We start from the raw sequence: 24,492 nt of genomic DNA on the forward strand, positions 1-24,492 counted from the left end.
ATGTTAACACTAGATCCATGTGTAACCGCACAGACAGTGGCGTTTTCTGCACTCAGGCTGCGTGTATCTGCTGTGTTACCAAACCATAAACTGTATATATGAATGGACAATGTGCCAAACAAAGAATCCATCTATATATTAGCTGCATCGTTGTATAAGACGCAGGGTTCAAAGTGTGAGAAAAAAGTAGCGGCTTATAGTCTGGAATTTACGGTATACAAAAACATAGTGATATTTTGCAGTGACATCATGATAGGGGTGTTGTAGGTGTTCCGCCATTAGAGACAGATGTAGCAGTTTCCATGGCAACACAATGCACACATTAACAAACACTGAAGGAAAAATCTACGACTGTCTAAAAACTCTAAAGCAGGTAAATAGACTTAAACTACTAACGCTCAGGAGGCTGTGAGCAATACAATCGCTCATGGTTCTGTTTAGGTGTTTGATTTTCAACAAAGAGTCGAGAAAGACTTGCTGAAAAAACTGTTGCTTATGCTAGCTTTTGTTTGTAGTTTGTAGTTCAAACTATGTCAGCTCTTCAGATTGTGTTAAAATAAAGATTTGAGTAACAGAGCTTCAGACAGTGTAGTGCTTTCTGTTTGCTTCACATCCTAAGGGAATATTGGGGACATCGGCTGCAAAGTATCGAAAGACTACGAAAAAAAAACCACTATCAGTAAACATTTGTAATTTCTAGTAATACAGAAATATATTGTGAAGAAAGCTATAAATACAATATAGATTTTCACACAAATAAATGTTATACCTGTACTGAAATTAATCAAAATAATCACCCTGTAACTGGCTAGCTCATGTTGTAATTTCTTCAGGGATTTGCACCTGCAGAAGTGGAAATAATGTAAGTGCCATAAGCTTTGTGTAAAAATGGAACCTGGCCGTGCAATTTGTCAATAACAGCACTACACACTGGGTGCAATTAAATGGGGCTATAATTACAGCCAATGACAACAAGTCTTTGCACTATTGACTTTGTGTCCAGAAACTACTCAGGGAGCAGTCGAAACTCTGGGTGACCCTACAGTTACAGAACGAGCCAACGGACACAGAGGGGGATAAGTGTGCTACTAGATGTACATGTTATTCAGTTCAGTGTTTAAGGGTTAGATTAGACCAGGTTCTCGTTAAAATCTCGTATAATTCTGAGCACAGTTTAGTCCTGGTATATACTCTACTTAGTTTGGACACGATACTAAAGTGGTATACCAAGACTGTGATGAACGCCGCTATAAAAACTGATTGTAACTACAAGTACAACAGTGCAACCAAGATAAAAAAGGTTGCAAAAGAAGCGCTTCCTCGACCTCCAGAGATTTAATACACAGTAGATCCAACTCAGTGGTGCTCTTTGGGAAGGGAAGTCAGTAAAAAGATGCAAAAAACCCAAGGCACTCACTGGTTAAAATAAAATGCATTTATTAATTTACGGCATGTCTTAATGGATGGCTTTCCTCAGGGGACAAACAGGAACCAGTGCAACCAAGACACTTACACACTTTGTAACTATTATTAGATTATTATTGTAATTATTCTCATGAATGGTGGGGATATTATTATGATTATGATTATTATGCCTTTAAAATTATGATTTAAGATTGTAATAAATACTAAAAGGTGATGAAAGGAAATGATGATGGTGAAAGTAACATATAATAATAAATATAGAAAAAATTAATAAAAAAAAATATAATAATAGAAAAAAATATTAGAGACTAAAGATGTTTGTTAAAAAATGAAAAAAAAAAAAAAGAAAGAAAGAAAATGAATTCAAATTATAAATTGGTCAAAATACCAATATAAGGGGGCCTAGCAGTGTGGTTATGCTACACTACCACATTACTTTTGGTTTATTTAATTACATTTTTGTCGGTGTGTGTGTGTTTGGGGTGTGTTTGTAGATGTTGCTCTATGTTTTTCTGTTTTGTTTTTATGTTGATTATTGTATTTTGTTAAATGATATATTCTGTTGTCTTGAAAAATGTATAACTTTTATTTATAATCTATAACTTTATAACTTAACTTTATACTTATACTATAATCTGACTATATGAGGGTAAAATTAAGGACACCCCCCTTAAATTCACAAATGACCAACCTTTTTTATCTCTACTGGTCACTGACAATGAATCACTACTCATATGTGCGCATTAGTGTGATACCACATAATATTATAATTAAAATTTAAAAAAAGGCTCCATACAATCCATACAAATACCTATTTCAATGCCATAATGATAATAATTGACCATGGATTCAGGTGGGTGTACGTTGGTTACACGTGAAACATGATTATAATTGTCCATGTAAAGCACTTTCATCTTCATGACAAGGAAAGTACTATATAAATAAAAAGTATTATTATAATTACTATTCAGGAAAGGTCCAATTTTGTCCTATTTATGCCCATTTATGTCATTTTTCTCCCAGTATATGTACTTGTTAAAATGTCTAGTTTAAATAATAGCTTTACAATTTATAATCATCTTTGTATTGATTTTGTTTGCCAGCCCAACCGTGTGTATCCTGTGTGTTTTGAGTGCCTGTGCCCACCTGAGCAGGGTCCAGCGGGTTGGGGAAGATGGCGCTGACCGGCCTTTCCCGTGGAGACAGACAGGCGTTTTCTCTGGAATGCTTGTGTTTCTCAGCCATTTGAGGAGAACCTGAAATCACATATAAAAGATGTAGTACCACCCACGTACACAATAAGCTCCTGCAAACACACAAGGGACCAAACTGCACCAAGGTGTTAAGACCATTACCCACAAATACAGGCAATCAGGAAAGGCCAATCTCTCCTTGTGGCCGCTAGCCTCTCTCCGCGCTTTCAGCCTCACTAGGTCCACAACATGATAAATGGCCTGCACCCTCCCATACACTTGTACACACGCCTGCCTTATCCGCTACCTCCACTATTCTTGTATGCTGGGTATTTTCAACAAAGAAAGACAGGGAAAGAGGCATACGCTAAGCTAACAAATGAATAATAATACTTGCTGTCATGATAGTGTGTGTTATAATTGACTATTTAGTGAAGAGTGAGATAGGACGGCCCAAAAGAGCAGTGGTTTTGTAAAGACATACAGTGTGTTGTTGTCCACACAGAGCTGTAAACAGTGTAATTTTTCTGGTAGAGGGTCTCCATGGAGTTAGTGCTTTTCCTGGAATGTTCCACACTATGGCATTAAATGTATATACAGCAGAGGTGGGACCAAGTCATTGATTTGCAAGTCTCAAGTAAGTCTCAAATCTTTGACCTCAAGCCCGAGTCAAGTTGCAAGTCAAATACAGGCAAGTCCAAGTCGAGTCTCGAGTCACTGGCCCATAAGTCCAAGTCAAGTCCAGGTCATCTTTTCAGTCTTTAAACCAAAGTACCAAATGCAGCTTTGGTTTTTGCAATTTATATGAATTTTAAACTAAATAGTACTTTAAAAAAGTCATGGTATATTTATATATGAGTATTTATAGTGTATACAAGAGTTCTAGAAAATAATTCAGTTAATTTTTAAATGCTTGACAAGATCTTAGTGTGAATCATTATGGTCAGAACAGAAAAAAATCAGATTTAAATGTGCTTCTCAAGTCACAGGCCTCAAGTCCGAGTCAAGTCCCAAGTCACTGACCTTCAAGTCTAAGTCGAGTCTTAGTCCATTTTATCAAGTCAAGTCTCAAGTCCTAAAAATAGTGACTCAAGTCTGACTCGAATCCAACTCATGACTTGCAAGTCCCCACCTCTAATATATAGGAATGTAATGATATCCAAATGTCACGGTACAATATTATCACGATATACATCTCACGGTACAATATTTAATGGGATATTTTGGAGTGGCTGATATAATTGTAGATACGACGCTTTTTTGCTTTTAAAATACCTTTACAAGGTTTTGGTGTGAATTATTACTGTCCTAATCCCAAAAATTCAAGTAAAAAACATAGAACTTAATGTTGGCTGTACTGAAATGAATAATGGAATATGTAGTTCCCATTGTTTATTAGCTATTTCTACTATAAAAATGCATTTAAGCAAAGGAACTTGAAGGAATTTGATATTTTGCCCCACGGTATTATTGTGAGGCTTTTGACAATATCATATCACGATATTTCGGTTATTGTTACATCCCTACGTACGTATATATCTTGCAGTTGTTCGGTTATAAGTGTTTTTATTGATCAAAAATGCATTGGAAAACATGTTTTTCTACAGTCTAGTCACCTCTTCGCAGATCTGATTTGTAATTTGGCCTGGTGGTGCCACTGACTTGCCACGGATAAGCAAGTCTGAAATCATACTATTTGTAATAAAATCTGCATAAAGCCAAGCAGGCGGCATTTCCTCCTCCAGAAATGTTACAAAGTGAAACTTTAAGCCTTGAGTACATTGCTGTTAAAGGTTGATGGAGGAACCAAAAAAGTAACCTATAAAGAAAGATCCCACCTACTCAAATTAAAATAAAAAAACGCAAAAAAGCCAAAAGCAAGTGACGTATCCTCCACTAGAAAAGTTGTGTATTGCACCTTTAAAATTAAAATACATTTTGCAGTTTTAATTTAAAATGTTAAAGTAATAAGCAGTATTGCAAATGTACTACAACATTGTCCTCAAATCCTCTCTTCTGATTACTCGCAAACTTCGACAAAACTCTCACTTGAGTAATTAACAGGTGCCACAATGAAGCACAGATCCGTACAGTTCATTTAATCTGTCAGCGCTCCTCCTGTCTCTGTGTAATAAAAATAGACACTCGGTTAGAATAAATCTGATTATATTTTTTTCTTTGCGCTTTGTTGAAGTCTTCACCCATTAGTGACTGAGGAGGTACTTGGACCATCATTCAACTCTAAGATACACATCAGTGGCACTTATTAAGATAAGACCAGAGCCGCAATAGCTCTTCTCTATGGGTGACTTCTACTGCGATGCCACCCGCTATGAAGTGTATGCCCAAGGAAAGGCTATGCATTTCCATAAATGTCTCAATATATTCCATGATAAGAGACAGAAACATGTTTGCAGATAAGACCAGGTGTATTGGACATTTACACTGTAGAGAATGAAAGCGGCTGAGTCAAGACGGTGGATCATATTAATAATTTTATATACAGCCATATTTGTCCCTGGAGTAATTTTTAAAAAATGCACTGTGTAACTTTTCTGCTTTAGGGTTCACCACCTTCTTGTATTGATAGAGATGTCTTTGATGTGCCCTGAATGTTCCACTGTATAGCATTTAACTTATACACTAGTGTTGTATTTTTTGGACTATAAGTCGCACTGGACTATAAATTGCACTTTTTGGGGGAAATTTATTTTATAAAATCAGAGAGACATTTCATCTTAAGAGGAAAGTTATAGTAAAAACAATAGAAGAGAGAACAACAAGCTGTTAACATCACATGTGAACAGTTATTCAGACAACAGAACAGAACAAGTTTACCAAACTCTCCATCTCACTCCAAATCACTAAATCCATAAAGGAGCACTGCTTCTTCTCCTGCGTAGCTGTTGTCAGACTCAGCATCAGTTCCAGTTAGAATTATTCTGGCCTTTCTGAATCCCAACAGGTTGGTTTCAGTTGTCACTCAAGTCACTTCAGTTTTCAGTGGTACAGAAGTAACGGTGTGATCGAGACTGACATGATACCAGACAGGATAACGGGTCTTTCTACTGAGACATGCGCAGTAGAGCAAAGTGACAGTGGTACAGGAGTATTAGCTTAGAGCCTAGAGCGCCCTCTCGAGGCTGACAGTGTGAACTTCTTAATATATAAGTCGCACCAGAGGATAATTCGCAGGAAACACCCAAACCATGAAAAAAGTGCAATTTATAGTCTGAAAAATACAGTAGTAATATATCTCCATGGACTTAAGGAGATGACGCTACCAAGCTATGTTACAGGTCAACGGAGTGGAGAGAGGACCCACTCCACTAACTTTAGATGTAAATTTGTACACCTACTTGAATAAATGAAGATTAGATGCGTTTAATGTCATAGTATGGAACATCCCAGGCAGAGCAATTTCATCTCCAGGGAGACAAGGCCTCACTAGAAAAGTTGCATAGTGCACATTTAAGTAATTTATTTATTTTTTCCTCTGGTTGTCTCTAAATGTTATTTGATTTGTCAGGGTTATATTCTTTCTAATTTAGTGATTACATTTTGAAGATTTTGAATCCCGATTTTGTTCTAATGTTGGGATTCTGTTCAAAGTTCACATTTTAAACACAATCAGGAGAGTACACTGAAATATAAATTACTAAATTAATACTGGAATCCAATTAATTTCTGAACATGTTTGTAGAGATTCAGTGTTAGCCTTTTTTTACATGATAAAACAGGATCATTTGGAAAGGAAATGGTGTTAGCTGAAGAAAGTCTTTCTTTTTTGATAACTGTGATTATTAAAAGTGCAGTGTTATTAGATTGTGATATACACTACAGCCCGAGGTTGTTTTAGTATAGAAAGCTCAAGGGTTAGTCAATAACAGAGTTTATTAAAAGGATCATCATCATAGGTGATTTCCCTGGATATTTCTTGCAATGTAAATACCATATAATCTACAGGGAAATATTGCCCTTCTATTAAGAGTATAGCCTCATCACTCCACAATTTGAAATGCACTCATATTTATAGTTACGTAGAGCTGCAAACCGTAATCCTGTTTTAAACCTGGTTAATGAGCCCTGGTTAGTGGGACGCTTAGTTAAATTATCCTTGGTTAAAAGATGCAGTTTGTAATTTTTCAGATGGAGTGTCGCTTCTTGTCATTATAGAGATGTTATTGCTTTTCCTAGAATATTTCAGAGCGCGGCATTACAGGAAAGATGGACTAGCGTGGGCAGAGATGCGTTTTAGTTTTAGTTCTTCCTTGAGTGATACAGAAAAGAGGGAGCCACTGTGGGAATGTTCATGTATGTTTAGAGATGTGACTATATCCAAATCTCCCGGTACAATATTATCACGATATGCATCTCACAGTACGATATTTATTGCGATATTTTGGAGATGCTAATCGAGTTGTAGATGGGACACTTTTTTTTGCATTTAAAATACCTTGACAAGATTTTGGTGTGAATTATTATTTTCATAATCCCAATAATTCAAGTAAAACATATATTTCTTCATGTTGTCTGCACTGAAATGAATCATGGGATTTGTAGTTCCCGATGTTTATAAGCTATTGCTACTATAAAACCATGCATTTAGGCAAAGGAACTTGTAATTCGATATATTGTGACTGCCCATGATATTACTGTGAGACTTTTGATGATACAATATCACGATATTTCGGTTACTGTCACATCCCAGTGTATCTAAGCATTAAACTTACATATCTACAGACAAAAATAGGTGGCACAACCAGGCCAAGTTACAGGTAAGATCTATGGAGATGTGACCCTGCTCAAAGTAAGAATTTTTGAGGCATTTTAAGGAATAAATAAATCTCTAATTTAAGAAATGCAAGAGATTCCAGGCAAAATAATAACAACTCCATATGGCAGACCACTAACCAGAAAACTTACACAATGTATCTTTAATTATCCCTGTTTAGTCACGGCTTAAAGGTGCACTAAGTAACTTCTAAGGAGATGTTATTTCTTTGCCTAGAATCTTCCACAACTCTCTTGCTTTTGTTCAATTACAGGTGTTTTATGGCTCAAAAATACCTGAGGAAAAACATGAATTCTCACCATGTAAAGGCTTGCTTCTCCATAGATCTGACCAATAAACAATCTCCATTGTGATGACCAAGTTTATTTCCATACGCTGGAATAATCAAGGCAAAACACTAACATCTCCATGGAAAGGTGGTGGACCCTTAATCGGAAAGGTTACACAGTGCACCTTTAATAATGTTCAGTAAACATAAAAATGTGTCCTACAGACCAGACGTTTTGCCAATCAATACCCAAATGTACGTGCGGCCAGTGTGGTGTATGCATATCACCGTCTCCCATTATCGCATTTGGTATTCTCCATAACATTACTTGTTTGTTTTGCTACACCTCCTCTGCCCTCTCTGCCCTGCGTGCCCCTCGCTGTCATCTGCCCTCACTGACCTCCACAGACAACAAACAGTCGGTGTAGTGCCAATCAAAAGATCAAAGGTCACGTCTCTTAACTGAGAGCATCCACACTAATTTACCTCAGCTCATCTTTGCCTGGCCACTCTGGTTTTAAATGGCCCCTAAACAGGACACAAGCGTTGTAAAATAAATAGTTCATTATTCCCACCTCTGGCACTAGACGGAGCCGAGCTGGTCACGTTCGGAGAGGCAGAGTGGTTGGAGCTGAGACTTGAGGTAGATGGACTTGGCTGTAAAGAAAAGAACAAAAAATAAATAAAACAATTTTCATTTCATTCAAAGAAAACCTGCACTGCAAAAACACCATCTTAACTTAATTTGAGTACATTTTCACTTAAGAATTGGCAAATCATGTTTTAAGTAGGGCTATGCAAAAAAAAAAAAAAAAAAAATCTTAATAGTCGCATGAGTTCCTGTGATTAATCATGATTAATTGCATGTTATACACAAAACCAATTAATGAATTCAAAAGTAGCGTATAGCCCACTTTTATTGGAAATGTAAACAAAAGTGCCATACATCTGGTGTTCAAACAGCATTTCTTCATACAAGGAGCAGGGCACTAGTCTGTAAAGTCCATATTTATACTTCTTCCTTTGGAGAATCTTACTCAAAAAAGAACCAGTTTCAGTGCAGTTTGTCATTTCATAGAATTTGACTTAATGAACTGAATTCAGTAAAGTGCATGTGATCAGCAGAGGTAAAATAAAGTATTCACTGTAAATCTCAACTGAAAAAAATCAAATCAACCCAAATACAAAAACTGAAATATATTGCCACTACCAGGGCTTTAATGTTATCCTGTTTGATATAAAAATGAGAATCTCAGTCAAAAACAGTCACCAGAAAACAGTACATGATGAAGAGCGATCAACTGCTCGGTAGTGCCCCTGAAAGCACTTGGTTCCCCACGAGCTGTGTGTAAAATGTGCGTGTGTGTTAAGGGGAGAAAAATAATTGTTGGAGATAATGAATTAATTAGTTAGTGCAAAATTAACACATTAACGTGCCCACTTGTACTTTTAAGTCAAAATATACTAAAATTAAGACAAATACTACTTCTTTATATACTTCTATATTAGGCTATTTTCTCATGTACTGCTGTTTCTCTATGCTGTTACTTCCTCAGAAACATATCTGGAGTTGTTTTGTTTCATTCACACATGTTTGATTAACCCTTTATTATTAGTCTGTCTGCATCTCCAAAGCTCAGAAGTTATCCTTTAGCTACATTTTATCTTTCGTTTACTATCAATACCAGGTCTGAAATCAACCAAATGATTCCAGTGAAGGTGTATGAAGTTTAAAAACACAGTGGAGCACTTCCTGTATCATCCCATGACATCACAAGGTGGAGAGAAGAACTCATATAGGCCCTTTCAGATTGTGAGTTTATCCGGTGTCAAAATATGTGCATAGTAAATGGTTCTATTTTTCCACTATTCACAACAGGGCTCCAATTAAAAACCTACAAATGTGTTCTCTAAGGGGAAACGTGCCAAAGGAGCTGCTTTTTTTTCTGATGTTGTTCTTTCCTTTATAATGAATGCGTGCTGGCAGGTGCAACAAGCAGACTTCATGCCAGGGGTTTTCAAAATTATCCAAAAATAGCCAAAAGTACTGGCTGAATATGGTGAGGTACAAAGCAGCAGAGTACAAGTGCGGCTCTTTGATTTGGTAAAGTAAGGTTGAGTCCATTGGTACAGACTTCAAAAAGAGGTCACGAAATGTTCAGATGATGAGAAAGACCTGTGGTGGTAGAAGTTCTTAAAAGCGTACTATTCAAAACCACAGTTGCTTTAAAAAACAATTACGGAGTTGGTATAAAAATGTATCCATTCTCGCCGTTTGATTTCATAACTAGCACGGCAGAGATGTGTACCTATAGGCAAGAAACTGCACCCGCCTTGCCAACGTGTGAATGTGTGCTAGTGTTTGATTGCTGCGCATATTAAAACTAAACGTAAAATGAAGATATGCTCAAAAAATTCACAAGTAACACTGATTAAATAGCGATAATATTTACCGTACTATCCCAGGTGCTCGAATTTACATTTTTTTTCAATGATTTGCTGAATTTTTGTACATTTTCTTGGTGACTGAGACTTAATCTCTTGCCAAAAATATTGTAAGCAGCAATTCGCCTGGTTATTTTAAAGTAGATCTATTACGCAAAATCATTTTCAGAGTTTTTATCCATGTTAGTTTTTCCCCCCTCACCATTTACTCCCATGAAGTCGTATTTGAAGTGATTCGTGCAATCACTTATTTTCAAGATGCCATTTTGCCACCAGCGTGCTCCCACTGCTCTGTACTTACCTCATTCTCCCAGTTTCCTTTTCTTAATTGCTGATACGCATATGATTTGGCAGCATCGTGTTGTAATTTAGGTATAAAACAAAAAAAATAAAAAATCTGCTACCTGCTAGTGTGAGCTGCTATCGAAAGAAGGGGCCGACAACTCCATAAATCTTTGTTGTGATGACGTTTACAGCGATGTGAGCTCCATTGGGTAAATTTCCTTCTAATTTCTTTCAGTAAGTTGTTTTAGATGAATATTATGATTTAAAATGTAGAAATTATAACATAATGATCCACGGGTGTCATAGGATATAACTATAAAGCAAACACATGCGTAATATATTTCACATTATTCTCTACTTTTCTTTTTTTTTCATCTGCACCTAAATTTCTACACGATGCTGCCAGATCCTATGCATATCACCAATTAAGAAAAGGAAATTGGGAGAATGAAGTAAGTACAGAAGAGTGGGCGTATGCCGTGGCAAAGAAACATGAGTTGATGTGCAAAATGAAATGATTAAAGATTACTCAAACATGCACAAATCACTCCAAATACAACTCCGAGGGAGTAAGTGGTGAAGGGAAACAACTATAACATGGATAAAAGCTCTGAAAACAGTTTTGCATAATAGGTCTGCTTTAAAGTAAACAGGTGAATCACTGTTTACCGTACCTCTGGCGAGAGATTCAAAGCTCCACTCACAAACAGTACAAAAAACATAAATTGAGGAGCTGAGATAGTGCTGTAATACTTATATATGTGCTTGAGTAACAAAGTATTTATGAATGCATACAACTAGTGCTGGTGTTAGTACCTGCATGTTGAAAACTTCATCAGAACTTTCCGATTGCCCTGTGATGTTACTGACTTCGTTTGAGGCCTGAGACGACAGGGAGGACGAGGAGTAGCGGTTCACAGCTGGGTAACTGAGAGGACTACGGAAAAAATAAACAAAGCGATAATATGAGGAAAAAGGAATACAATCATAACAAGATCGTATGATGAAATTTTACTCACCAAAGCCATTTTGTTTTAGCAGCAGCGAAGCAGACGGGACAGGGAAGACAAAAAGACATATTTTAGACAAGCAGTAGATAAAACGCAACACACATTTTCTTTTTTTTTAAAGTTTTGTAAAAAAGTACGAAAGCAGAAAGCACTCATTGCACAAATATTTCATCAAAGGCTGTAACCTGCTTTTGTGTCACCACCAATTCAGAAAGTGAAAATCAGAGAAGAGGAGGAGGGGGAGGAGGAGGAGGAAGAGTAGAGAAATGTCAGCGTAGATTGAGAGTATGGGATGGCTTGTAGCTCGCCCCCTGGGATCAGACTGTGGAGGAAGAAAAGGAGCAGGTACACAGCAAGGCAAGGTCACCGGGCACAGAGCACCGAGCAAGCATACACACAAATAAGAGCCAAACAAGGAGAGAGCATGGTCCAGACACACACACTTCTGTATTTACGGAGAAGAGAGAAGAGAGAAGGGAGCTGAAGAGGGAGAGAGAGACAGGCAGAGACAACAAGAGTCAGAGAGACAGAGAAAGACAGACAGAGAGGGGGGCACAGGGAAAGAGAGAGACACAGAGAGAGACAGACATGGGGAGAGAAAGACAGACAAATGGAGAGACAGAGAAGAAGTGACACAGAAAAAGACAGACAGACAGAGACAGAGACAAAGAGAGGCTTAGAGACAGACAGAGAGAGGGGGGATAGAGAGAGAAAGAGAAAGAGAGACAGACAGCGAGTGGGGCAGAGGGGAAGAGAGAGAGAGAGAGAGACAGACAGAGAGAGAGAGAGAGAGAGAGAGAGAGAGAGGCAGAGAGACAAATAGAGATAGAGAGATAGAAAGAGTCAGAAAGAGCGACAGAGAGAAAGACAGACAGAGAGAGAGACAGAGGAAGGGACAATGAGACAGAGAGACGGGGGGGTCAGAGAGAGAAAGAGAAAAAAGGAGAGAGACAGACAGAGAGTGGGAAAGAGAGATAGAGAGAGACAGACAGAGAGAAAGAGTGGCAGAGAGACAAACAGAGAGTGACACAAAAAGAGTCAGAGAGAGTGACAGAGAGAAAGAGACAGTAACAGAGAGAGAAAGACAAACAGAGAGAGAGAGAGAGAAAGACAGAGACAGAGAGGAAGCGACAGAGAGACAGACAGATAGAGACAAAGAGAGATAGAGAGACAGTCAGAGAGAGAGATAGAAAGAGTCAGAAAGAGTGACAGAGAGAAAATCAGACAGAGAGAGAGAGAGAGAGACGGAGAAGAATAGACAGAGACAGACAGATAGGGACAAAGAGGCAGAGAGACAGATAGGGGGGGCAGAGAGAGAAAGAGAGGGAGGGAGACAAACAGACAGAGATTGGGACAGAGGGAAAGAAAGATAGAGTAGGACAGACAGAGAGAAAGAGAAGCAGAGAGACAAACAGACATAGACAAAGAGAGGCGGAGCAATAGACAGAGAGAAATAAAGGGGACAGAGAGAGAGAAAGAGGAAGAGAAACAGAGGGGGTGCAGAGGGAATGAGAGAGGCAGAAAGAGACAGAGACAGCAACAAAGAGAAAGAGAGAGAGACATAACAGAGACAGAGAGGGAGGCACAGAGACAGACAGAGAGAGAGAGAGGTAGACAGAGTGAGAGCAAGCGAGAGAGAGAGTAAGGATATGAAACTTGATTTTACTGAAAGGAAAAAAGAAATAGTCAAGTAAAACAAGATGAGAAAGGGACAGAGGTCTAGACTGGAGGCTGGCTGAAGAAAGTTAGAATATGAGACAGATGGAAAGGCTGTAACACTGGATGCAATAACACTTTGTTTATTTACCACAGGGATTTCAAGTGAGGACTGTTTCCATAGCGATTAAGCATTTGAAATCAGATCATTTTATCTTTTGAATAGGGCTACGTCCTCAAATGTCCTGAAAGAATCCTGTTAGCTCAGAATTTGTGATTACTGATCGCTGTATTGATAGCACATACTGCACCATTTTCAGCGCAAACACACATCGACCTCTTTATCAATGAAAAATAATATAATGAATAATAATATCCTTAATAAATGAGTACTTGTTTATACAAAAAAAAAAAAAGCACAACAAGAGAAGAAGCCTAAATAGAAAGTGAAACTGACAGAGCTGCTGACCTGCGCCTGGTGACCCCTCTGCCCGCGTCGGGGCTGATGATGTTGGGCACAGAGTTGCGGCAGGTGCGAGGGCTGCCATTGGTGAAGTGCACGGGACTGGCACGCACATACGGGGGGAACTCCTGTGGTTTAAAAGAGCACAGAATTACACACAGTTAAACAGCAGATGGATTCAGGGTTTAGTGTTTTTTTTTTTTTCATGGTTGTGAATCTAAAAAAGATGCATTCATGTTGAACAAAGGTCAAACCACGAGGAGGGGAGAATCACCGGATCCTGGTTCTATTTGTGGTGATAAAATTGTACCGGAACCGTCATACAAACTGCAGAAATAATTTTGTTTTTTTACTGTTATTTTGCTAGTAGTAAAATAATGATAGTTATTAATACAATTTCAATATTGGGCTACCAATGCTTTTATTACAACTATTATCATTAATTCCCCTGTTACTAGGCCTAAGAATCTAAGATTACATTTTTATTTATTTATGCTTTTCACTCACACTCCACAATGCTGCTTATTAAAATATAAAACCGTATTTTACCAGAATAAAAATATTTCTAGAAATAATATACTCTTATTTAAAATCCGCCTTCTTACACTGAACTGAAGAGACCATACATACTTCTCATGGCTGTTGTCAAATACAAGAAGTGTTGCCATAAAACAAAGTTAATGACTCGAGAAAACAATATTATACTTTCTAATGCACAGTGCATTACCTTTAATAAACTCTCAATCACTGAGAGCCTCATAAAGGTGTCAACAATGGAGGTTATAAATATGCATGAAGAGTCAAACAAATAGAGTCGTACCTGAATGCCCAGGCTGGACTTCATCAGGTGGAACTGGTCCACCAGCTTCTTGTGCAGAGGCCTCATGTCCTGAGGAACGAACTTCTCATGGACAGCAAGTCCGTACTCCAGGATGTGAGCCTGAAGAGAGGAGAGCATGCAACTGTTTCAGATGACAGTGAAAACATTCTATGGACCAGTGGTTCTCAAACTTTATAAATGATTTTTATTTTATTGCCATTTATTTCACCAGAATAGTCCCACTGAGGACTGCTGGAAACCCTGTTGTACATGTTTTTAGTGGGAGGGGAAACCACTGCACCTGAAAGGAAACCGGAGCAGGCACATAGAGAACATGCAAACTCCACACAGAAAGGACCCGCACTGTCCCAGAACCCAACCCAAGACCTTCTTGCTGTGAGGTGAGAGCGCTAACCTCTTTGCTTCTAGTTTTAGAACTTGAATTAAACTGATTTAATTCTAAATTCAACACATAATTGGACTGCAGAGGAAGGAGCGTCCAGTACCACCAGTGGTACAGGCACCACAGTTTGACAACCACTACAATTGGCCCATAATATTTAATCCAGATGGGAAAGCAGGTCTTATAAAAATGTATAAAAAGCTGCATTTTGTTGAAAATAATGAGTTCAATGGTTACATTTTTAACTTGCCTCTTAGAAATAATATTAAGCATTTCTCATGAAAAGACTCTGTGCTATAAAACTTTCTTCTTTTGTCCCATCTAAGAGTAAGACAACATATTTTAAAATTATAAAACCACCAACACATCTTAGTGATTTTGTAATTCTACTTTATATTTTTCCTTTCTAAAATATGTTGCTTACTAGAACTGTTTTAGCAAAAATATTAATGCACTAATCATTCTCGTCCAGCAAAAAAAACTAAACAAAACAAAAAAAACAACAACACACATTTAATTTAAATAGTACTGTTTTCCATTGAATAAATTATCTTTCCACTGATCAAACCACTAGTATTTATGCACTTTCTTAGGATGCGCGTCCTAAAAAAATAACTTACTATTCAAAGCACTACAGTCCCCTTTTAAAAATAGCTGTTTGTCTGTGTAGCAGTTCCAATAAAAAAAAAAAAAAAAAAACTTGAAAATCCCAAATGATCTTTAGCTGTGTTGAGGCAGCTGCTTGATCATGTTATCTCTGGTCTGAGAAAATAAATCAGCAGGACTTGGCGCGCTCCAACTGTGAGATCCATCGTAGTAATTAATCATATGAAGTCTACTTGGAGTGTTCTGTACAAGAATTATTGTTTAAGATGATGCGCAAGCAAATCATAAACACTATATATTTTCTAATCCTCTTACATTGTTCAGTAGTACACTCTTTCTCATGTTGATTGAAAACTTACCTATTGAGTCTGTAATAATTCATAAGTCATAAGTTTATTGTGGTTATTTATACATTCAAAATAAATCCACAAATTATTGATTCAAACATTATCAAAAGCTGCATTTACTTGAATGGCATTCTACTTGAGTAACACCTTTCTGGAGTAATAGTAAAGATGAAAAAATAAAATAGTTATCCGGTTGTGAGTTTCATTTGCGTTTCATTTTCAGATATAATGCAATTTGGCAATACCACACTGTGTAGATTTGTTGTTTTGACTGTTTAATTATACTCAAAAATCATAAATCTAAAGTCTAAAGAGTTTTTCAGTGTCATGTTCACCACCAAATACTTTTTTAATGTTACTTGAGTAAATCATCCTTACAGTTCTTACTTCTACTTGAGTAATATGATTTTTAACAGTTTTCTTTCATAAGGACAATTTGTGGCTACTATATTATCTACCCTTGTATTTTAATGTCAAACAAGTGATATTCCAGCACAAACCTGTTCGAACATAAGCTCCCTCAGTCGTCCAATCTTGTCTCCGTCCTCTGGGTGGTTCATAATATAGTCCTTGACAAAAAAGGCCTGTACAGAGACATAATGCAGCACATCTGTTATTCTCACACTGGGAGGCAGAGCTGCAGTTACCTGGATCCCCACTGGGCTCATGCACTCAACTACAGCACACACAAGGCTTTGTTTAAGTGCTCAACAATGGCAAAGAACAAACTGGGGACAAGATACCATTTGTGTTGCTAATAAAGGGAAAGTTACAGATTTATTAAGTCAAGACTATAGAGACTATTAATATGGTCAATGGTCACACATTTATACAGCGCTTTTCCACCTTCAAGGCACTCAAAGGACTTTACATCAAGGAACCACTCAGCCATTCACACGCACATTCATACACCAGTGTTGGCGCACACTCGGGGCGAGGTGGGTTAAGTGTCTTGCCCAAGGACACAACGACAGCATTCATCTGTGAGAGTCAGAATCGCACCGCCAACCTACGAGCCAGCAGATTTGGCCTCTTTACTGTTTACAGTGAAGTTTATGTTGAGAGCGGGATTCAAACCACCAACCAACTGAGCAACTGTCGCCCCTAATATTATTTTGTAGTTAGTAAAATCATTAGGGATGTAACAATAACCAAAATATTGTGATATCGTATCGTCAAATGTCTCACAATAATATCATGAGCTGTCACAATATATTGAATGACAAGTTCCTTTGCTTAAAAGCGTAGTTTTATAGTAGTAACAGCTTATGAACATCAGAAACTACATATCCCATGATTCATTTCAGTACAGACAACATGAAGAAATATGTTTTTTCCTTGAATTCTTGGGATTATGACGGAAATAATTCACACCAAAACCTTGTCAAGGTATTTTAAAAGCAAAAAAGTGTCCCATCTACAATTATATCAGCTTCTTCAAAATATCGTACCGTGAGATGCATATCGTGATAATATCGTACCATGAGATTTGGATATCGTTACATCCCTAATAATCATCATTACCACCACCACCATTAGGGCTGGGCATCATTAAGAAATTCCTAATATGATACAGACCTCGATACATAGGCCATGATACGGTTCATATTTCGATACAGTGCGTTTTCAATTTGATACAATACATTTCAAATTAATTCGATACAGTTCAATAAAAAATAAAGGCTAAATCATGGCTGTGATACTAAAAGTCTTTGTTAAACCACTTCTTGTACAAAATTCATATGAAACACAAACATTTTACTCATCAAAATAGTGAAAATGTCAAATGTGTTGCATAAAAACATTTCCTTCACCTAAACAAGCAACAAAACTGTAGCGCTCTAATGAAATAATTTAGTAAAATATACCAAAAATACTCTTGGCAATATATTGATACAGCAGCCCACAATACTGATACTGTATCATCACAATAAACAATATGATATATCAATATTTTGACATTTTTGCACACCCCTAACCACCATCATTATTTCATCTTTTTATTTTTGTACAGTTTTCACATAATTGAATAATGTATATTTAAATTCATATATATATATATATATATATATATATATATATTTGTATAGAATATTTTTATTTTCATACTTTCTGATTACTTAACTGGAATATACACTTTCTTAAAAATGACATGTCCCTACATCAATCAATCAATCAAACTTTATTTATAGAGCGCTTTTCATACAAAAAAATGCAACACAAAGCGTAACCAGCAGGAAACATTTAGACCAATGTATGAAAAAAAAGACGATAATTCAGTTTAGATCTCTCATTTTATGGCATCTTCTGGTTTTCCATTACATAATCAGTCTTAAAATAAAATAACGATTATGTTGTTTGTGGTTTTAGATTCTTTCAGTACAGAGATGGCAACGCTCTGAATAGAAATGACTTGTACAGCTATCTGCTTTAAAATCTTAAACAGAAGAGGCACATGAAGGGACAGAGCAGAGATGGTGAGGTTCACACACAGCAGCAGGCTCCTGGTCCCTGGACGCACCTGTCTATCTCCAAAGAGACAGAGACCACTGACTGACATCTGCACAGAACACACACTGTATAAGATAATGTATGCGCCGAACACAGCTTTTAAAATCCGCTTTTTTATTTGAAGTGTAAAAGAGATGTAGATGTAAAGGAAATATTATAGTTATGCTGAGAAAGTGGCATTTTGTTCATCCATCAGCACGAAAAATCTGAAGACTAGATACTCATTTGAACAAGTATTACTGAAAAAAAACACACAAATAGAACAAATTTGGACCCATCACAAGATCACATGGTAATTTTATAGGAAAAACAATATTTAAAAATGCACTGAGTAACATTTCTAGTGGAGGGTCCAACACTTTAATAGATTAAACCTACGTATCACAAGAGAGACAAGCAGGTTACCGCACTACGCTACATTACAGCTCAGATCTGTGGAGAGTCAGCCCTATCACATATGGAATTATTCTATTTTCGAGCAACAGAAACACCCATAATAATGAATAAATGCTAGATGTATATGTTTAATGTCATACCATGAAACATTCCAGGCAAAGCAATAACATCTCCATGGAGACAAGCATAAAAGGTTAAAGGGACAGTTTGAAATTTTGGCCATAGGGCCTCATTTCCTCAGCCAGGCTGGTGCCACCTAGTGAAATTTAATTTCTCTCCAGCGACTAGGTCAGGATTCAGAATACATTAGACCACAGGTGTGAAACATGCGGCCCTGGGGCCAGATCCGGCCCTCCAAGACCTTTAATCTGGCCCTGGGCTGATTTTCTACTAAAATATTTTAATTATATTTTTTATTAAAATATTGTAAATTTTCTGTGGCGCTTATCATAGCAGTGTCTCCAGCGTCTCTGTGCGTGGCCCCTCCCACCAGAGCAGAGTCTCTGTACGTGGCCCCTCCCACCAGAGCAGCACAAATGAAGACTTGTCTCTTTCCAAACGCTCTTAAAGGACGATCGTTTTGACTGTCGACCGTGACACCCTCATCAGAAAAATGTCCAAAATGAGAAAAGTGGAGCCGAGTGCAGGATTTTCTTAAAGTTTCAGGTTGTTCATAATATTATAATATTCTGTAAAAGAAAGAGTTCATCTATTAAAAAAAAATTCCGTAATAGATTTGCATTTCTCTGCACAAATATTTGAACTTATGGCATATAAACCCCAAAAACAGCAATTAGTTTTCTGATCCTGCCCCTTTGGGATCAAAGTAGGTTCGATACGGTCCCCGGACCAAAATGAGTTTGACACCCCTGCACTAGATGGTTTGCAAAAACCCTGGAAGCGTGAGTCCAGACACCAGCCAATCATCGAAGAGCCATACATTCTGTGTTGGCAACGATTCCCAAGATCGAGGATTTAAAGCCGGAACAAAGAGAATGTTTGAATTTTATCAAAGGGAAAGACGTTATTGACCTTCTTCCTACAAGATTTGAAAAAACTTAATATACCAGTTAGCCCCGTTAGTGGTGCAATACATACGTTATGACCAAATAGCAGCAACTGGTTAAATAAAAAAGTACCCGCCTACCGTTGAGCAAATGAATTCTAAAGCTGCGAGATCAGACGGTTTCCATGAAGTGAAACTGGCTGATGAATCAGGTTATCATTTCCTAGTTAGCTAGAGTGTTGGAGACATGTGGAGACACTTTTTAAAAAAATATTTCATCCAGTCCTTGTATTTGCAGAGGTCGCTGATGTTAGGCTAGAGCATGTCAATGGCCATAGTTATCCTGCCACTAAAAACACCCCTTACCCACTCCACAAAACACCCGAAGCAAATCTATTATTAAACCAGACTGTCGATGTGAATGTCTATGTTGATAGAATAATGTTTGAAATAAAACTAACCTTGCATCACATGAATCGTTGTATGTTGAGGGACTATTTTCTCAGCAGCAGTGGAATTTTACTTTGCTGGTAAGATAAGTGCTAGTTGATATCAGTCCGCCGCTGCCAAGTTTTCTATCAGTAAGCACAACTCTGTGCTGTCACTCAGACATAAATCCTTCAAATGCAAGGTTGGTTTTACTTCTAAAATTATGCTATTAACACAGACATTCACATCAACAGTCTGGTGTAATAATAGATTTGTTTCAGGTGCTTTGTGGAGTGGGTAAGACATGCACTAGCCTAGCACCAGCGACCTCTGCAAACACAAGGACTGGATGGATTATTTTAAAACGTGTCTCCACATGTTTCCAACAGTCCTATGTTTGATAAAGAGAAAAACACAACTCATCAAATACAGGATATGTTATAGGCCTTAAAGTTTCCGGAGTAGTAAATAGGTTGCAGTGGGATTTACCATGTGAATCAAACACTATATGAAATCTATGTGGATATAAGAAGGTAGTAATTTTAAAAAGATAAGAGCTATTTTTCACTTCTCCCAGAGTATATATCTTGGGAAAAGGCAGCAAATGAAATCAATAATTTTCCTCCAATCTGTCAATGATGGAAAATACATGCAGTTCAGATGAGACTCAGAGTTCACCGTGGAGAGGCTGATTTAATCATTAGAGAAGTCCAATTAGAGACGAACAGTGAGGGGAAGAAATACATCAGGCAGCATCCTCCTCCAGGGCCCAACTCAAACTAAAGCAATACATCTGAATATTAATAATGACAATTTCTCATACATTTCTATCAGAGGAGACCACCTCAGCTGTCAATCACCATTATGTGCAACTGATAAAGCTGTGCACTACCTGGACTATTCTGAAGAGAGATATTGTTTATTGTGATATGTCATACAGTTATCATAGTTTTAAAAATCATGTAGTATATTTCTAATGTTTATTTATTTATTTTTATCATCAAAACTTTTAATGTCAAATTAAATTTATTGTTTGCAGCAAATATAAGTGAGTAGTAGTAGTAGTAGTAGTAGTAGTAGTAGTAGTAGTAGTAGTAATAGTAGTAGCTTTGTGGAGATACTAATTCACAGAAAAGAGAAAAATAATAGACTAGACCAGGACTAAATGTGAACTAGACCAGGACTAAACCAGGACTAGACCAGGACTAAATGTGAACTAGACCAGGACTAAACATGGACTATACCAGGACTAAGCAGGGACTAAAGCAGGATTACCATGGACTAGTCCAGGATTAAACATGGGGTAGACCAGGACTAAATGTGGACTAGACCAGAACTAAACACGAACTTGACCAGGACTAAACGTGGACTAGACTAGGACTAAATGTGAACTAGACCAGGACTAAACGTGGACTAGACCAGGACTAAACATGGACTAGACCAGGCCTTAACATGGACTAGAACAGGACTAAACCAGGAATGACCAGGATTTAACACAGACTAGATAAGGACTAAACACGGCCTAGACCAGGACTAAACGTGGACTAAACCAGGACTAAACATGGACTAGACCAGGACTAAATGTGGACAAGACCAGGACAAAACATGGACTAGACCAGGACTAAACACAGACTAGACCAGGACTAAATGTAGACTAAACCAGGACTAAACCTGGACTAGACTAGGACTAAAAGTGGGCTAGACCAGGACTAAACATAGACTAGACCCACTCTAAACATGAACTAGACTAGGACTAAATGTAAACTAGACCAGGACTAAACCAGGAATAGACCAGGACTTAACACAGACTAGAGCAGGACTAAATGTGGACTAAACCAGGACTAGAACAGTACTAAACATGGACTAGACCAGGACTAGACAGGGACTAGAGCAGGACTAAACATGGACTAAACCAGAACTAAATGGGGACTAGACCAGGACTAAACCAGGACTAAACCAGGACTAAATCAGAACTAGACTGAAACCAAACCAGCTCTACATTAGAACAAAAGCACAGTATAAATAGCTATGAACAACACAATCCGAGTCTATTTACACCTTTTCCACACGTTTACTGTACACCCAGAGACCCCCCCTCCCCTCGATCCTCTCCTCGCTCAAACACACACAGATACCACACACTCAGATCTGACTCTCTCCCAGCAGAACACAGCGGTTGCTATGCGACAGAGAGCAAGTCGCCAAGTCCAGTCTCTACTGACGGAACAAGCATTTTCTCAAGCGCATTTTAAATCGTTTCTGTGAATTGTAGCTCTGGGTTAAAATGGCATCTTTAGGGAAACAGTATTTGCTCATGTTTGTTGGGAAGAATATGCATAAACAGAAGTACATTTAAAATAATTAATCAGAACACAGCTCAGATTTGTGTTGCATAATGTCATAAGAAATTAGTAAGAAACTCAAATGATTGCCATTAAGTTAAATTAATGCAAAAAGACCATGTACAAAACAATAAGCAAAAAGGTGCACTGAAACTTTTCTTTTGTCTAGAATGCTCCACAGTAAGGTATTAAGCACGCCTATTTTGCATTTTTTTCCCCATTACAGATGCTTTTATTCATTAAAAACACCATGAAAAACAAGCATTCTTACAATACACTGTGGTCTGACCTGTTTCTTGGCCTAATTTTGTTTTTGCTTATATTCACGGAGATAGATGAGTTTAATGTTTCACTGTGGAACATTCCAGTCAAAACAATAACATTTCCACAGTCTATAATGTATTGATTTTAAATGACTAAATTCCACTAAATAAAAGGCCAGAGTTACAGAGGAGCTGTTAAAGCAGAGAGTTACTTAGTCTATTTTGGTTATAGCATATCAACAATTTGCAAAACATTACTTTAATTGTAATTGAATTGTTAATTACTTTTTACCTCAATGAGCTGCCACAGAATGTAGCGGTCCAAAGTTATTACTCACATTCCTAACGCATTCTGAACTAGACCAGGACTAAATATGGACTAGACCAGGACTAAACATGGAATAGACCAGGACTAAACATGGACTAGACCAGGACTAAACATAGACTAAATCAGGACTAAATGTGGCCTAGACCAGAGCTAAGGACTAGATCAGAAATAGGCCAGGACTTAACACAGACTAGACCAGGTCTAAAAGTGGGGTAGACCAGGACTATACATGGACTAGACCAGGTCTAAACATAGACTAGTCTAGGACTAAATATGGACTAGACCAAGACAAAATATGGACTAGACCAAGACAAAACATGGACCAGACCAGGACTAAACATGGACTAAACCAGGACTAAACATGGACTTAACCAGGACTAAACATGGACTAAACCAGGACTAAACATGGACTAGACCAGGAGTAACCATAGACTAAACCAGGACTAAACATGGACTAGACCAGGACTGAAAATGGACTAGACCAGGACTAAACATGGACTAGACCAGGACTAAACATGGACTAGACCAGGACTAAACATGGGCTAGACCAGGACTAACCATAGACTAAACCAGGACTAACCATAGACTAAACCAGTACTAAACATGGACTAGACCAGGACTAAAAATGAACTAAACCAGGACTAAAAATGGACTAGACAGGACTGAAAATGGACTAGACCAGGACTAAACATGGACTAGACCAGGACTAACCATAGACTAAACCAGGACTAACCATAGACTAAACCAGGACTAAATGTGGTCTAGACCAGGGCTAAACAAGGACTAGATCAGAAATAGACCAGGACTTAACACAGACTAGACCAGGATTAAAAGTGGCGCTAGGACTAAATATGAAGTAGACCAGGATTAAACCAGGACTAAATCAGGAATAGACCAGGACAGTCGTGTACAGCGCTTTCCCAGCTGCTCAAAGTCTTTATGTCATAGTTCTTTCTTCTAATGCACAATACAGGAAGCAGTTGCAAAGTCCCACTCAGCTCTTTCCTTCAACCATTAAACAATCCATCTCATTTCCTCCCTCTCCTCTATCTCACATTTTTGACCTGACCCCTCTTTATCCCTGCGTTCATCTCTCGACCACACCCCCTTCCAGGCCATTTGTATATCACGCATCCATCCTCTACAGCACTTCCTCCTCCTCCTTCTCTTCCCGCTCCTCAAATCCTGTGAACCTACTGAGTCATACCCTCACCCCTTCACGCACTCTTTCACCCACCCGTCCATCCATCCATCTTTCCCTCTACAAATGCTGCTGCCGGCCCATACGTCTCCCAGTATAAAACCACCTTCATGGATCATTTGGAAATCTATATGTCATCTCTCGTCTCCGGTTCAGTCGCTAAAACACTCCAGCCCCGTCCTCCATCAATCCAGGCGTTTGTGTTCTTACAACAATAACATTTCCTGAGCTTGGTACTAAGGAAAAGGTTTCATACTCGAATGCAATTGAATATACCTACAAAACAAACTAAATAATAGC

General features: G+C 37.9%; 1 protein-coding gene across 1 annotated transcript in view; it reads right to left on the reverse strand.

The window, feature by feature from the left end:
• The window catches only part of dock4b (dedicator of cytokinesis 4b), a 279,898-nt gene that overhangs the window by 23,530 nt on the left and 231,876 nt on the right, over positions 1-24,492 (reverse strand). The window contains 6 exon segments of the mRNA XM_055153283.1: positions 2,572-2,681; positions 8,257-8,338; positions 11,228-11,348; positions 13,547-13,668; positions 14,361-14,480; positions 16,217-16,300. Coding sequence (XP_055009258.1) covers positions 2,572-2,681; positions 8,257-8,338; positions 11,228-11,348; positions 13,547-13,668; positions 14,361-14,480; positions 16,217-16,300 — 639 coding nt within the window.

This window comes from Boleophthalmus pectinirostris, unplaced genomic scaffold, assembly GCF_026225935.1.
Source record: "Boleophthalmus pectinirostris isolate CB_2022bp ecotype Guang Dong unplaced genomic scaffold, ASM2622593v1 HiC_scaffold_18, whole genome shotgun sequence".
Taxonomy (NCBI): domain Eukaryota; kingdom Metazoa; phylum Chordata; class Actinopteri; order Gobiiformes; family Gobiidae; genus Boleophthalmus; species Boleophthalmus pectinirostris.